General features: G+C 38.7%; 1 protein-coding gene across 1 annotated transcript; it reads left to right on the forward strand.

Moving 5' to 3' along the window:
• Positions 1–11,353: 11,353 nt before the first annotated feature.
• On the forward strand, positions 11,354–12,925 carry LOC131860005 (glycine-rich cell wall structural protein 1.8-like). Its single transcript, XM_059214345.1, has 2 exons — positions 11,354–11,470; positions 12,320–12,925. Exons 1-2 carry the CDS (start codon positions 11,354–11,356, stop codon positions 12,923–12,925), a joined length of 723 nt encoding a protein of 240 aa, XP_059070328.1.
• The last annotated feature ends 4,010 nt before the right edge of the window (positions 12,926–16,935 follow it).

A 16,935-nucleotide genomic window follows, 5' to 3' on the forward strand; every position in this document is an offset into this window, starting at 1 on the left:
CATCTCTTTGGAAGCCACACCTTACTCTCAAACATACATACTTTGGTATTACACTCTTGGACATTGCAAGTTTACCCTAGATTCATCTAAATTTCATACACCTCTTAGTCTTCCATAGTCTTTGCATTTTCATCCTACCTTTTATTTTTGGGTCAAGACTTTAGTCCATGGTTGAAACTTGTTCACAAAGGTCTAGAAGGGAAGCCAAAGAATCTTTAAGTTCTTTAAACATGAGTACCTATGAGTTTGATGAAGACGAATTTTACAATCCATTTGAACACCATAGTAATTGTATGCTCAGATTGTGGTACCTGCCAAAGAGACACAAACAACACAAACATAAACACAAAACATTGCATTAGAGTTAGAAATCAAAACAAAGCAAGTTAATGAATAAAAACTCCCAAAATCATTCCATGCTCCTCTATCTCTAAAGATCCTTAAGATTCAAGGTGGCCCTCACTTGGAAGAGCACTTGATCTCTTGGATGACAACCTAGAGAACAAGATTTAAATGATTCTAGGACCAAAATGGATGCAACTAAGATCCTAGCAAATGGTAAGATGATGGATGAAGAGGGAAACAAAGTAATTGATATGAAATTAAACTAACTAAAATGATCTGAAACATGATGAAAATGCTAATGCTTGAAAATTTGAGCTCCTAAACCTGCAAAATAACTATAATATAGATGCATGAAGACTTGGTTTATGAATGAACAATGAGAGCTCTATTTATAGAAGAAATAGGGTAATGAACGGTTGAGATTGAATAATATCAACAAGGGCTAGGATTGAAAGTTATCAATCCTTATGAGGGATTCAATCCAATCCCAAAATGACAAATGTCATCTTGAGAGGGCTTGAGAGACTATGGAGGCTACCTTAGGGGGTAAGGTTGAGTTAGCCATTAATTTAGCCAAAATAGGGGATGCAACTTGCATTTGTAGGATTTTGCAAGTGGGGGGATTTTGAATGTAAAGCGAAAAATCGAACCCTAGGTGTTCCCCCACTCCAAGGAGAGAGAAAGGAGGTCACTAGGGTTGACGATTTTCACTTAGGAAAGACTTTACATTCAAAAGAGGGGTAGAAACTCACAAGATCCAATCCCACACAATGCAAGTTTGAATTCTAGATGAGTTTCAAGGGTTGAGACAGCAAGGATACCCTCTTTTGTAAAGAATGTAGATAGAAGGATTGAACTAGGAGTGTATGTGAAAGTAAGAAAGATTAGCTTGTAGATGGAAATAGGGACACGGGATATAGCTGCAGACCTGAAATTAGCAGTAAAATGTCAAGACGATGTTGTCCTGCAAGTTTGAGCGAAAGTTGACGGGACGATGGTGCCCGGAGTGCACACGGTCCTTCGAAAAATCCGCGAAATGAAGGGGGATCTATTCGTCACTGCACAAGGATTCCAGATCTTCAATTACAGTTGCGTACCTGCAACCTACACACAGAAAAGAGAGGATGATTGGGGGGTTAGGGATTAGGGGTTTGCCTTCAGGTCAAACCCCGATTTTGGAATTAACCAAGAAATGAGAATGTTGTAAATGTAAATGTTTGTAATGTAATCAAGTACCGATACCTTGTTGTAAGAATGTTTGTATTCTTACATGCAAAGGTGTAATGATGTTGTATGTTATATGTTGTAGGTGATCTCCTCTTCAATGGTTGAATCCTTGTCTTGAATGCAACACCTAGCCTTGAATGGAGACATAGAATGCTCAATTGCTTGAAGGAATGCTTGAATGCTTGAATGTTTGAATGTCTGCCTATCGCTTCCGCCTCTTGCACATATATGTTTTTTTCTCCTCTTCCTCCCTTTTTGGGAGGGGAAATGTAGTTTATATACTTGTCAATTAGGGTTAGGAGACTAATTTTTCCGACCTTAGGCCAACCTAGGAGCATTATATTGCAAACTTGAAGACCTGATCCCCAACAAGAGATCGGGCCCAAAATAGGGCCAGGGACTAGGGCACTAGGCGCCATGGTCCTGAGGGACTAGGGCGATAGGCGCCATGGTCCCACCTCTTGGGATAGCAGGGTGCAAGGAGGATCAGGCCAAGGTGTAGAAAGATGCAGTTTTTGATGTCGTAAACAGGTTTCGGGGTCTCCATTCAGGTTCAACATTGTGCCGCCATCGTGAAGACCCAAATGCAGTTGAAATTGCAAGTGTCACAAGTTTACGATGCTACATTTAGCCCCCACTTTAGCGGGAGTATAAGCGTACGCCCATACTTCCAGTAAAGTACAAGGAAACAACATTGAAAGACTTTTCACCACGTCAAGGAAGCAAGATACACCAAGCCCCCAGTGGACTAAGGATCTTACAACTTTGATTGACAAAGTAAAAGGGAAGATCACAAGGGAGAACCATGACTGTCAGTAGTAAGGTTCCCTCACTATGAGTCATGCAAAAAATACCAAAAATTTTTAAGGCAAAGCTAAGTTCGCCAAGAAATTTTTAGGAATCTTGAAGAGATATGGACGGAGTGTATGCCCCCTACGTTAAAGCGATCGCACATGCCTCATCGGGGGTGATTGCTTTAAGGTAGTGATACACATAAGAACTGAGAAGGGAAAGGAGCACGTTATCACAAAGATTTAGACCCCAAGTGTGAGATAAGCCCAAGGATAATAGACACAAAGCACAAAGCATGAGGTGACTTCGCTTTTCTTGGGGTCAGTATGTTGTATGATAATTCATGTATATCATATGTATGTATGCATAATTGTTCTTCATTCTCCAATCAAGGAAAGTCACCTAGAAGAAGGGAACACCTGTGTCTTTTGAGTCAACATGAGAGAGACCAAAAGAGATCTCAATGCTTTGCATCGTCCTCAAGTAGACAACACTAAGGACAACAAATAGAAGAATGAGAATAACACATAGAAGAAGTAACAAGAGAGATCAAGAGAGGAGGAGAGAGTCTGCTATGCTAATGAAACTAGTCTAGCACGTCATCCACCCCCCGATCTTGCTGATCAATATTTTGGGAAGGCAGGAAACACGCTAGAGGAGGAACATCCAACACAGCAGATGGAGCTATCACAAGATCCAAACAAGGGCTATGTTCATGTTCCAAGCCATGTTGTTCTTGTCCAGGAGCTAGGATAAGTGCTTTAGAAAATTCGTTAGATAAATGGTTATCAACATCAACATATTCATATTCACTATCAGAATGAAGAGGAGTAACATCTATATCATCATCAAGATTTATAAAAATAGGATCTTTAACCCACACAGGATCAAAACCATCATGCATCTTATGTTTAGGAGATTTTGGCTCAATTTTCGGCTGAGGAGAAAATGGAATAATACTAGCTGAAGGTGTTTTTGGGGATTGCAAAGTTTGAGAGGCAGCTGCACAAGCTCTAAGACGACGCTTTCGTCGGCGTTCACGTGCAGAATGATTTCATCTAGTCTTAGTAGGAAGTTGAGAAGATTGAGGAGGAGGAATGTTCTCATCCTTATCACTTGGGTGTTTGGGTTGTGGTCTCTTAGGTTGGACAATAGGAGGAGAGGAAGGTCTCTTCTCTCTATAAGAGGAAGGAGGAGGAACTGCTCCATATAAAGGAGGAAAATCTGGTTTAGGAAGGAGACCAAGTCCATCATGACGAGGAGGTATAGGTCTACTTTTAGAAATTTTATTAGATATAGACATAGTCACATCCATAGGGATGGGTTGGGAATCTTCTTGAGAAAAGACATTAGTTTTATCTTTCAAAGGAAGAACTTCCTTCTCAAGAATGATAGGAATATCAAGTTTGGGTGTTCTAGGTTCACTTAGAGATAGGATAATATCTTTTTTCCACTTTTGATAAGATTTGAAAAGATGATCACTTCGCGGTGGAAGAGATTGGAATTGTTTGGGCCAAAAATAATCAATAGGAACGCTAGAAGTTCTTTCAGCTGGTTTAAAGAGACTATGATTGACAGTAACAACTTCACCATTATGGGGAAATTTCAAGCACTTGTGAATAGGAGAAGCAATAGCTTTCATGGAAGATAACCAAGGATAGCCTAGCTTCACACGAAATTGTTCGGATGATGGAATAATAACAAAGTTCACATCAAGGGTTTTGTTATGGACCTCAATAGGTAATGTAATAGAACCAATTGCAGGAGAAGAAAATGCATCAAATAGTTTCACAACCACATTTGTTTTGTCATAGATCACTTGATTCAATTGCAAAGTAAAAAGAAATTCTTCAGTAATGACATTGAGCATGCAAGAAGGATCAATAAGCACTCCACGGCAAGGTGTATTCTTGACTTTTGCAACTTTATATAAAGGACCATCAGGTGCCCTGATAGTTTCACTAGAATCAAATGTGATGGAAGGCTCTTTAAGGATTTTCTGCTGCTCTACAAAGTTAATCACAATCGGAGTCATAGACACAAGACCATCAGGTGAGAAAGAGGAATCATTAGTCTCAATCACATTAGAGGTATGAGAAGGTAATGGATCAGTAAAAATCTTAAGATTTTGGTTAGGAAGAGCTACAGATGTGTTGCCTTTATCATTCACACCTGAAACAGAGATAGTATTATTATCAATCAAATCTTGAATTTTACCCTTTAAAGCAAAACATTTTTCAGTATCATGCCCAGGTTGACGATGAAATTGACAAAAATATTTGTTATCAAAATAGGGTGACTTCACCTTTTCCGGATCTATTTGCTTTATAGGAGGGAGAGTAAGCACATTTTGTTCCAATAACTTATTCATAATACTATGCAATGATTCATTCAAAGGAGTAAACTCTCTTTCTTTCTTGAAAAACTTAGAAATAGGAGGCACACCTGATGTTGCATTCACATTGTTGTTGGTGATGTTTTCATTGAACTTAATGAACCCTCTGTTCGGTTTAAACTTCCCAAATGGTTGTTGACTACTATCACCCTTATCACTCGGAGCCATAGGATTTGCTTGTTCCATTTGGCTCACAGTCAGCTGATAATTGTGAAGAGTTGCGCACAACTGTTGGAAAGAAGTAAACTCAGAAAACAGAAGTTTTTCTCTAATATCTTTTTGTAAATTAGAAATAAAGATCCTTTGAATATCATTGTCAGGTACTGGAAAGGAAATTTGAGCACACTAATGCTTATATCTACCAATGAAATCAGTCACTTTCTCTTTAACACCTTGTTTACAATGCATTAAATCAATCAAAGTAACTTTAGGACCTATATTGTTTTGAAATTATTGAATAAAAGCATTTGCAAGTTGTTGGAAAGAAGTAATAGAATAGGAAGGCAACGAGCAATACCATTGTAAAGCCTTATGTCTTAATGTTCTAGTAAACAGTTTTGCAAGCAACCTTTGGTCATGAGCAAAATCGGTACATATTGTTTGAAAGGTCTTAACATGTGTTAGAGGATCACCTTTACCATTATAAAGCTCCAACTGCGGGATTTCAACATGCTTAGGGGGGATAGCTCGAACAATGTCAAGAGAAAGTGGGCTCGCAACATCAAATGTGGGCACACTAAACTTAGATTGATTCATAGAAGCAATTTGTTGCTGTAAAGAAGAGACAGTTTGTGCAAGATTGTTAATGGTCGCTTCAGTCGAAGAGTTCATATTAGACATGTTAGATTGTGATGGAGGTATTATGTTATTGAAAGAAGGTATTGATTGAGAGTAAGGTGGCGGGACACTATGATAGTTAGTCATAGGAGATGATTGGAAAGAAGGAACACTACAAGGAGGAATGGAATGGTTAAATGAATTGCCCCCTTGCGTCATGTTCATTTGTGGAGATGTAATAGGAACACTCATTGAAAGAATGAATGAAGAAGTCGGATTGAATGAAGGAAGAGGGTTGATTGAAGAAGAAGGATTGCCCCCATGACTGGTGATCATAGGTGGAATGTTTTGTATTGAAGTAGTCATTATGTTTGGTGTAAAAGTAGGTATACTAGCAATAGAAGTTGTTAAAGGAATAGAATGATTGATGTGAGTAGGAGGTTGTGTATAACCTAAAGTTTCGGCACAACTCTTCATAGGCATCACATTTGAATCCACGATGTGTACAATACTACGCAAAATATCAATTCCATTCTTATCACTTTGAACCATACGTTTTAGACCCTCAATTAATGAAAGAGCTTGACTATCGGGGTATTCTTGAGACATCCATTGCTGAAAATCATCAAATTGGTTATCCAATTTTGAAAGTTGTTCTACAGAAACCTCATGGAGAGCTTCTTCATCATTAAGAGGATTAGAGGAATTACCCGTGTCCTCGTTAAAAAGGCCATTCAAATTAGGTTCCATCTCCTCGGTAATTAAACCTTGGAAAGACTTAATTCTAAGGCTTCGTCTAACGGGAATAGTGTAAGTAGGGCTTATTGTTGTAAAACTCATGCACTAGAGAGAGAGAGAAGATTTTGAATTTTGAAAAATAAAGTTGGCAAAATTGAACAATGAGATAATGATTATCCAATTTGAACTTTGTGAAAGAAGAGGGAAACACAACTTCCAAGAAAGGTAAGCACAATTGAAAATTAGGGCCAAGGGGGTAGCACTTAATTTTAATTGTTATCTTGAAAATTGAAATCTTGAATTTTGAATTTATTTTCGAATTTAGAGGTAGCAAATTTCAATAAAATCAGCCAATCTCCTAGATTTAAGCTATTAAATGCAATCATGACAATCTCCCGAAATTTCAGAAAAAATGTCGGGGACCGTGGCGAACGGAGTGCACACGGTCCTGGCAACTTTTTTCAAAATTTTCAGGGATGAAAGTTATGATGATTTTAAAGCTAATCTGAAAAAATTGAGTGATTTTACAATCTGTAGATAGGCCAAATTAAAGTTACAATCTCAAAATTGAACCCTACCAAGATTGTTGAAAATGCAAAATTTGAATTTTGAACAAAAGAGAGGGAAACTGAAATTTTGAATTTTATGATTTTAGAGGGAATACTAAAAGCAATGCAAGCTTTGAAATTTAACAGTTGACTCAATTTCACGCAAAATTCAATTTTGGAAGCGGAAATCAAAGTTGTTGCAATTAAACACTTAATTTCAAAAGTCACAAACTGCAAAAATTTGAATAAAGCACTGAAACTTCGAATGAATGCCAATGCACTTTTCAGATTTAAGACAGTAAGAAATACAATTTTAACACAAAATTTCAATTTCAACAATTTTTGAATGATTAAAAGCCTTAATCCAAGCAATCACTAGACCAACTTTGACTTTAATTTTGAAAGTGTTAGAATTGATGAAATCAGCCAAGATTCTGGATTCTAGCAGAAAAATATAGTAAGATCTAGCTCCCGAAATTTCAGAAAAAATGTCGGGGACAATGGCACTCGGGGTGCACACGGTCCTCGCAACTTTTTTCAAAATTTTCAGGGATGAGAGATATTATGATCTTGTTGCGGAATCAAAAGTTACAGCCGATTTGGAGGTGTTCTAATCAGTGAAATCATCGGTCAAAGGTTGAATCAAGAGGGTTTTAAAAATTAGAGTTTTGACACTTAACTACTTAATTTTCAGAATTAAAGCACAAATATGAATTGACAATTTGCAATAGAAGGGTAGATCTGAAACAAGCATTAACAATTAAACATTTCACAAGCTCAATTACTAAAAAGAAAATTTAGGGTTTTTATGCAATTAACCTCTAAAATTTGCAAAAGATCAAAACATGGAAATGTAATTAAGGAAGCCAATTTTAGGTCTAACCATGAATAATCAGAATTAGGATGTTTCACATCGGGTTCACCAAAATGTAAAGCGGAAAATCGAACCTTAGGTGTTCCCCCACTCCAAGGAGAGAGAAAGGAGGTCACTAGGGTTGACGGTTTTCACTTAGGAAAGACTTTACATTCAAAAGAGGGGTAGAAACTCACAAGATCCAATCCCACACAATGCAAGTTTGAATTCTAGATGAGTTTCAAGGGTTGAGATAGCAAGGATACCCTCTTTTGTAAAGAATGTAGATAGAAGGATTGAACTAGGAGTGTATGTGAAAGTAAGAAAGATTAGCTTGTAGATGGAAATAGGGACACGAGATGAAGCTGCGGACCTGAAATTAGCAGTAAAATGTCGAGACAATGTTGTCCTACAAGTTTGAGTGAAAGTTGATGGGACGATGGCACCCGGAGTGCACACGATCTTTCAAAAAATCCACGAAACGAAGGGGGATCTGTTCGTCTCTGCACAAGGATTCCAGATCTTCAATTACAGCCGCGTACCTGCAACCTACACAGAGAAAAGAGAGGATGATTGGGGGGTTAGGGATTAGGGTTTTGCCTTCAGGTCAAACCCCGGTTTTGGAATTAACCAAGAAATGAGAGTGTTGTAAATGTAAATGTTTGTAATGTAATCAAGTACTGATACCTTGTTGTAAGAATGTTTGTATTCTTACATGCGAAGGTGTAATGATGTTGTATGTTATATGTTGTAGGTGATCTCCTCTTCAATGGTTGAATCCTTGTCTTGAATGCAACACCTAGCCTTGAATGGAGACCTAGAATGCTCAATTGCTTGAAGGAATGCTTGAATGCTTGAATGTTTGAATGTCTGCCTATCGCTTCCGCCTCTTGCACATATATGTTTTTTTCTCCTCTTCCTCCCTTTTTGGGAGGGGAAATGTAGTTTTTATACTTGTCAATTAGGGTTAGGAGACTGATTTTTCTGACCTTAGGCCGACCTAGGAGCATTATATTGCAAACTTGAAGACCCGATGCCCAACAAGAGACCGGGCCCAAAATAGGGCTAGGGACCAGGGCGTTGGGCGCCATGGTCCTGAGGGACCAGGGCGCTGGGCACCATGGTCCTGAGGGACCAGGGCGCTGGGCGCCATGGTGGGCGCCATGGTCCTGAGGGACCAGGGCGCTGGGCGCCATGGTCCTGAAGGACCAGGGCGCTGGGCGCCATGGTCCTGAAGGACCAGGGCGCTGGGCGCCATGGTCCTGAAGGACCAGGTCGCTGGGCGCCATGGTCGCACCTCCTAGGACAGCAGGGTGCAAGGAGGATCAGGCCAAGGTGCAGAAAGATGCAATTTTTGATGTCGTAAACAGGTTTTGGGGTCTCCATTCAGGTTCAACGTTGCGCCGCCATCGTGAAGACCCAAATGCAGTCGAAATTGCAAGTGTCGCAATTTTACGACGCTACACCTTATGAGGGATTCAATCCAATCCCAAAATGACAAATGTCATCTTGAGAGGGCTTGAGAGACTATGGAGGCTACCTTAGGGGGTAAGGTTGAGTTAGCCATTAATTTAGCCAAAATAGGGGATGCAACTTGCATTTGTAGGATTTTGCAAGTGGGGGGATTTTAAATAAGTTTTGATTTATTTAAAATGCAAAAGATGTTTTTAATTAAATATAGATTTAATTAAAGGGGGAAAGGGATTTAATTAAATAAATAAGATTTATTCAATTAAATGGCTAGAAGGGATTTAATTAACCTTAGTTTAATTAATATTTTAGGCTAGAATAAATGGCTTTTAATCAAGTCTTTAATTTGATTAATAGGCTAATAGGGATATTAACTAAACCTTAGTCTAATTAATAGATGAATAAATGATGATTGAGTGAATAAAATTCATTTAATTAGTTGTGCAATTTTTCGGTCTCTACATTTTGCCCCTCTTTGAGGTGATGTGTGACCACATGTTGATTCAAAGAAAAATGCTTTATTTGTCGCTAAAATTGTCGATATGAAAAATTTAGTCAATATGAAATGTCGATATGAAGCTGATATTTGGTATGATGATATGATGATATGCCCCCTCAGGCGATAAATTGAGAAAAATTGTGTGTGTTGAGGGAGAAGTGCGAAGTAAGATGATTTATGATTTTGTGAAATTTTTTAATTTTTTGGGGATTTTTTAAAAAAATTGATTTTTTTTTATTTTTTAAAATTTATCTTCCGATTGATTTTATTTAAAATTGGGGACAGGACTATGTGGGAATATAGCATACATGTCCCACACGTCCACCAAGGCATCACAACTACTTGCATTATCATGGGCTATATAAGCCTCCAAGGGCCCATTTCCACTTCATTTGCACACTTGGCTTTAGAGCATTGGGGCTTAGAGGAGAAAGAGGAGATGGCACCCCCTATCACTGTCACCGATTTGAGCGTGTTCATCTATTGGAGAGGCCGCCAAAGTATGTCCCACCAGTGAGTTTGATTTTCTAACCCTCCTCGTAAATTTTTAACTTAGATTTTAGACGTTTTTGGTAGATTTTCAAAAAAAATCGGGCTAGTTAGGGTTTTTTTCGCATGTTTTAAGTTTGTTTCTTTTTGCGCATTTGATTTTTCTTTTTATGCATACGATGTTTCTTTTTACGCATATGATAATTTTTGTTACACATTTGATGTTTATTCTGATGCATACAATTTTTCTTATTACAAATTCAATTTTGTCGAATTTTGTATGGTCAAAATAGTTTTGCGCGTATAGTGAACATAATGGTGCATCTGATGCATTTCATAGCGCATTTAATAAATAGTATGGCACATATGATAAATCTTATAGCACATATGATGAATCTTTTAGTGCATATGACAAATTTAATAGCGCATAGGAAATGGCACATTTGATGACTATTTTAACGCATATGAAACAGCGATGAAATTTTTTACTTTTGGAAAAAATTTGACATGTGTAATTTTGATGTTTAGAATTGTTATGAAGTTTTACACCCTGTCAAAGTGTCAATTTGAATTGAATGTGGTGATTGTGGTCGGTAATTGATGTTTGTCATTATGAGTTTGTTGTGTTAGTTCGATTTATGGTTTGGATCAATTTGGTCAAAGTCGATATGGTGCAAAGTCGTTATGAGTCTATTTGCGATATGGGTCAGATTTTGATATGGGTCTTGTTGTTGTTATGGGTTATGAGTCGAAATGAGTACTGATTCTAATTGTTTGATTAATCTATGATATGAGTCAAAACTTGATTGATTGGCTTTGGAAATTGATTTGGTTATATGAGTCCTGATATGAAGCTTGTTACTAATTTTCAATATGATTTTTGATATGGGGTGTGATTGATTGATTGATTTGAATAGGTCTTGGTTGATTGGGTGACTATTGTCATTTCATTTATGGATTGCTTGATTGTGTAGAATAAATGTAACTAATAGGATGATATCCATGTATTGATATAGGTCCATCGAGGAGTGCTCTTGCTTCAGAAAAAATTAATGAAGACATTTGTGATGAGAGATCGATTGAGTGCTAAGGATTTAGCAGTCATAGAGGCTTGCGGTCTCATCCACTTATTACACATGTCACCCTATCGGAAGAATAGGGCACTACTTACTGCGTTGGCTGAGAGATGGCACAACGAGCATAAAACCTTTCATTTTCCGATGGGAGAGATCACAGTGACACTGGAGGACGTCTATCGGATTCTGCAGATGTTGATCACAGGTGAGCTTGTTGAGTACAATGTGGAGGAGGTCAATGGGACAGACACTCTATGGGAGGTGTTTGTCGATCCATAGATTGTAGTTACTCTATGGCGTGGTAGGATATGGTGGATAATTATACCTCGCTCCCTTCAGTTTTAGCAAGTTTGATTGGTAGGTTGCTGATTCCAGAAAGGAGGTCACATGGTTTATCAGTTGGATGGGGCCGAGTGCTTTGAAAGATGGTGTTGGTGCAGACACGATATGCGTGGGGTATTTTTTTTCTCACCCATTTATACCATGAGCTTCCCCAAGTGGTTTATGATGATGCATCTAGCCTAGTTGTTGGATGCACTCTACTACAGATCTGGGCATGGGAGCACATAGTCGTGACCCGTCCACTGGGAGAGAGAGGCAGACTAGTAGGGGAACCTTTTTTCATGATGTATAGTGAAGTCACTTCCCAGTCGATGCTCGGGAAGTTAGAGTATTGGAGGTGATCTTTTGATTGTATGGAGATAGTGATTTGGAGGCCTTATCAAGGGTGTGAGCCATGGTCAGAGGATTTTTTTGAGTTGCCCCACTTATTTATGAGTAGATTCTTTTTGGGTCGTACCCCATATGTGATAGAGTGGTTCATTCTTCCTCAGGTTTACTGACAATTTGGGCATGTGCAGTCGATGTTGCAGGGGATGACTATGTACGCTTGGTTACACAAGGAGAGGGCAGATTGGGGGCCTACCTTGGATTTTTCTACAGATCGAGCAGAGTTCCACATTGCCTTTTTTGTGTAACATGTTTGAGGATATAGTAGACGCAGGGATGATTGTAGAGTATACAGAGTACTTTTTGATACATAGATTTCCTCGACTGACAAGGTCGGGAGAGATGATTCCTACATTGGAGGAGGTTGATGATGATGATTAGGGTGAAGGTGGAGGTCGTCGAGGTGGGAGGAGAGGATGGGGCAGAGGGAGGAGGGGTGGGAGAGGTGGAGCTATTGGACATGGTCGGGGAGTAGGTGGTGGCGAGGGAGGAGGAGGAGATGAGGGAGCTAGTGGGAGAGGTGTGAGGGGTAGAGGCAGGAGGAGTGGGAGAGGTGGATCTATTAGACACGGTCGAGGAGCAGGTGGTGGTAGGGGAGGAGGAGGAGATGAGGGAGGTGGTGGGAGAGGTGTGAGGGGTAGAGGAGGAGGATGGAGAGGGGTTGGTCGGGGCGGGCTAGTACAGGCAGAGGATGTGGCTGTCGTGGAGGCTGAGGAGGGATCAGGAAGTGATGGATCTGAGGAGGAGAGCGATTATTCTAGTGAGGATACCAAGTTTGAGGAGGTTGGTGGGGGAGTGTGTTTGATAGGATTGGTGGGAGTAGCCATGGAGGAGGAGGAGGAGGATGTGCAACAATTATCCCGACAGAGGAGGATTGATATGCCCCCTCCTGCCCCTCGACAGGTTGGTACACAAGATCTGCAACCTTTGCAGCCACAAGGTTTGCAGATTAGAGTGTCTCCTCATCAGCAACAAGCACAGATATAAGCATTACAGGCCATGTTGTATAGGGTACAGGGTCAGCTCACACAGGCCCAGGCATAGGTTGCACAGCTACAGAGATAGGTGGTGACAGTGTCTCTAGAGCGGGATACTGCTCAAGCGGAGAGAGATGCTAACATAGAGAGACGAGTTCGGGCAGAGTAGATAGTTCGATCATTGCAGAAGGTTGCATAGGGTGCTACAGGGGGACGTCATCTGGAGTCTTGTTGGGAAGATGGGGCAGGCAAAGTACTACAGGACTCTATATTTTCAGGTTGTACCACCGAACAGACGTGCTCCTACCTATGCTTCCAGTTCTCAATGTGGGGGTTCTCATAGATAGAGGGGTAGTGAGGGGGTTATGGGTCCTAGAAGGGATGCTCCTAGTAGTAGCGCAAATGTGGGTAGCTTGAGCTCTCAGTTGACGGGTCCTGGAGGTGTTCAAGCTGATCCAACCCCTTGACTATGTTCTCGGATGTTGTATTTTGTACCCCGATGTACTTTATTGATATATACACACATCTTTGTATTTTGACGACCTCTTGATATGATACATTGTTGTACTTTGATGTTATTGATATGATACTTTATTTATGTTCTGACGCTTAGATGATCTCATGATATGATGCTCATGGATATTTTAGTGTTTATTGATGTTTAGTGAATTCCATGATACTGATATGACTTGATTTGATGGACATTATTATTGATATGTTATCCAAAGACTTTGATCATTTGATTGCTTTACTGACGATTGGTTTTGATGTATATCATTGGTTTTCCTTTGGATCAGTATGTGGTCACACCTATATATGATGATATGTTATGGATACAACTACTTTGATTTAAATGAGATATCTGATATTCTTTTGATCTATATGACTTGTACATATGTCGATGCAGATGATGTGATGTGTGTGTTGTTGATTTTTATGATCTGTATGCTTATATGATCATGGTAATGATACTACATGTTTAGAAAGTGATATGCAGATAATGGTGTAATAATTGAAGATGCTTATGATTTGTGTAAATGTTTCTAACATGTTTTGTTCTTTTGTGTGATATGGATAACGCAATCTAGAATACTACATGTTTTGATATGATATGCAAAATATGATAATGAAATGAAATGTGAAATGTATCATGAAAATGAGATGGATAATGATATGCATGATATAAGATGTATCTAATGTAATTTGTAAAATGATATGGATAATGTACCTAATGCATCTTTACAATGATATGAAAATGATAATGTACCTAAATGCAAAGTTAAAATTGATAATGATAATGCAAGATTAAAATGATATGCAACCTAATGCAAGATTAATAATGAAATGCAACTAAATGCAATTGTTATGCAACTAATGCAGAGTAAAATGAAATGATACTAATTCATTCTCATTCTCATAAGTTGTCATCAACTTTGATCAAAGTGTCAATGCTTCCTTTGTTTTCATCATTGGGCCTGGATGTGTTGAAAGTTGGTACAAGCGTCATGGTATATTTGAACCATAATGACCTGAGTATAACTTACATAGATTTTGATATTGCAAGATGACACAAGTGTCAAAGTATGATTGAACCAAGATGACCTGAGTGTTGCTTGCGTAAAATAGACAAGAGTTAATCTTTGTCCTATACAAATTGGAAATGTCTTCAGTGATATGTTACCCAATCACGTTGTAAGACAAATTTGTATAGTAGAAGACTTCACTCCCAAATAGAAGACAAAGAAAACATCACATTCCTTCCTTGTTCCTCTAATTGTAAGACATCCTTGAGTTGCTTAGGAGATATGATAAGTAAAAAGATCAACAACCATAAGTAAGCATGCATGCTATCTGAAAAGTATTCTTGTCAAAATCAAAATATCTTGAAAATAGATCTTTTATTCAGTTCAAATCAATTCAATTCTATGATGTCTAACCTTCTTGCTTTGTTGTGGTCATTGGTGGTTGTCTTGAACTTTTTTTGTCTTTCTATGTGTTTGGTCTAATGTCTAAAACCCTCAAGGCAAAATTCCCCCAGTGAGGTCAAGATTTTGCCCCTTGTTGTCGATACCACTTCGATATGGATATGTACACTGATCACCAAGCCATGGAGGGATATGAGTCAGATAACTGATTTTAGAAAATTAGGGACAGTGACTACACTAAGTATGTCTGGGATAAAGTTGCGTGCAAGTGTTCTGTGATGGCTATTGGCTTAGATCAAATGGATCAAAGATATGATGTGAGTATTGATAGATAGAAGAGTTTATCTCTCACAAATGGTGCCTGTTTCCAAGTTTTTGCCACTTGCTTTTATTGCACTTTTTTATTTGTTTTTTATTTTTATTTTATTTTTTTGTATTTTTCTGATTTTTTAATTTTTTTTTGTGTCACTAAGTGCCTGTTTGCCAGGTTTCACCCAAGTGATGATTTTTGATACTTTTTTTTTTTTGGCTTTTTCGCTTGATCCATGCATTGGATGACTTAAATGTAGAACTTCTTCAGATGGATGTTGTTGGTTGGTTCGTCGAGCACGTCCCCTTCTGAAGTTGACAACTAATATGCTCCTAATCTATAAGTGGATATGATGACAAAGGGTCCCAACCAGTTAGGTTCAAATTTCCCTTTCTTTTCTCGATCTTGTTGATTTCTAGGGTTTTCTTTTAGGAATGGATCACCAATTTTAAATGCTCTTGGGATGACTTTGTGATTATAGCCTCTACACATTCTTTGTTGATATGCCTTGAGATGATCATAGGCACATTGTCGTCTTTCATCAAGAAGCTCTGGTTCCTATAACCTGTTCACTCAATACTCCTCATCTGGGATGAGGTGCTTCAAAGATACTCGGAGAGATGGGATTTCTACCTCAAGTGGTAGAATTGCTTTTGAACCATATACCAATGAATATGGTGTAGCCCTTGTAGGTGTCTAGATACTGGTCCTGTATGCCCAATGTGTTGGATTGAGTTGTACGTGCCAATCTTTGCCAACATCATTCACTATTTTCTTGAGAATCTTCAGGATGGTTTTGTTTGAGGCTTCTGCTTGGCCATTCCCTTCAAGATAGTATGGTGTGGAAAAGCGATGTTGGATATTGAATCGCTTGCATAGCTCTTGTACATCCTGATTTTTTAAAGGATGACCCTTATCTTTGATGATAGAACTAGGGATGTCATATCTGCAAATGAGATAGTTGAGTATGAATGATGAGATTTGTTTTCCAATCACATTGGTCATTGGGACCGCTTCTATCCAATTGGTGAAGTACTCAGTAGTGGTAATAATGAACTTGTGTCCATTTGAAGAAGAAGGATGAATATTTCCCACTAGATCAAGTCCCCATTGACAGAAAGGCCATGATGTGGTAAATGGTTTCAACTCTTGTGTTGGTGCATGTATGAGGTTACCATGAATTTGGCATTTAGGACATTTCCTAGCAAATTGATAAGACTCTTTTTTCCATTGTCGGCCAATAATATCCCACTCTCAGAATTTTCTTGGCAAGAGTAGGACCACTTAAATGCATACCAAAAATACCTTCGTGAAGCTCATGTAAGGCGGAGTCAAATTAGTTACGATCAATACATCAAAGGAGAGTACCATCTAGACCTTGGCGATAAAGTGTGTCAGCGGTTAAGGTGTAATGGGCTACTTGTCGGATAAAGTTGCATTTTTGGTTGCAAGATAGGTTGGGTGGGAGGGTATTGTCTTTTAAGTAGGCATAGATAACTTGGGACTCTAAATTGTTATAGGTCGGGAAAAATAATTTCTCCATCAGGAATTCATAACGTTTATGCGTATCTAGAATCTGTAGGAGCGAGGCAATGGTGGCCATTGCATCAGCATCTCTATTATCTAACCTTGGAATATGTTCAAAGGTGTTGTCCACAAAATAATTTTTGAAATCATCAACCATTCACTTGTAGGGAATCAACTTGTCATCCTTTGCTTGATAATCACCGTTGACTTGATTGATGACTAATTGTGAATCTCCATAGACTTTTAGTTCAATGATCT

The sequence above is a fragment of the Cryptomeria japonica genome, chromosome 11 (assembly GCF_030272615.1).
Source record: "Cryptomeria japonica chromosome 11, Sugi_1.0, whole genome shotgun sequence".
Classification (NCBI taxonomy): domain Eukaryota; kingdom Viridiplantae; phylum Streptophyta; class Pinopsida; order Cupressales; family Cupressaceae; genus Cryptomeria; species Cryptomeria japonica.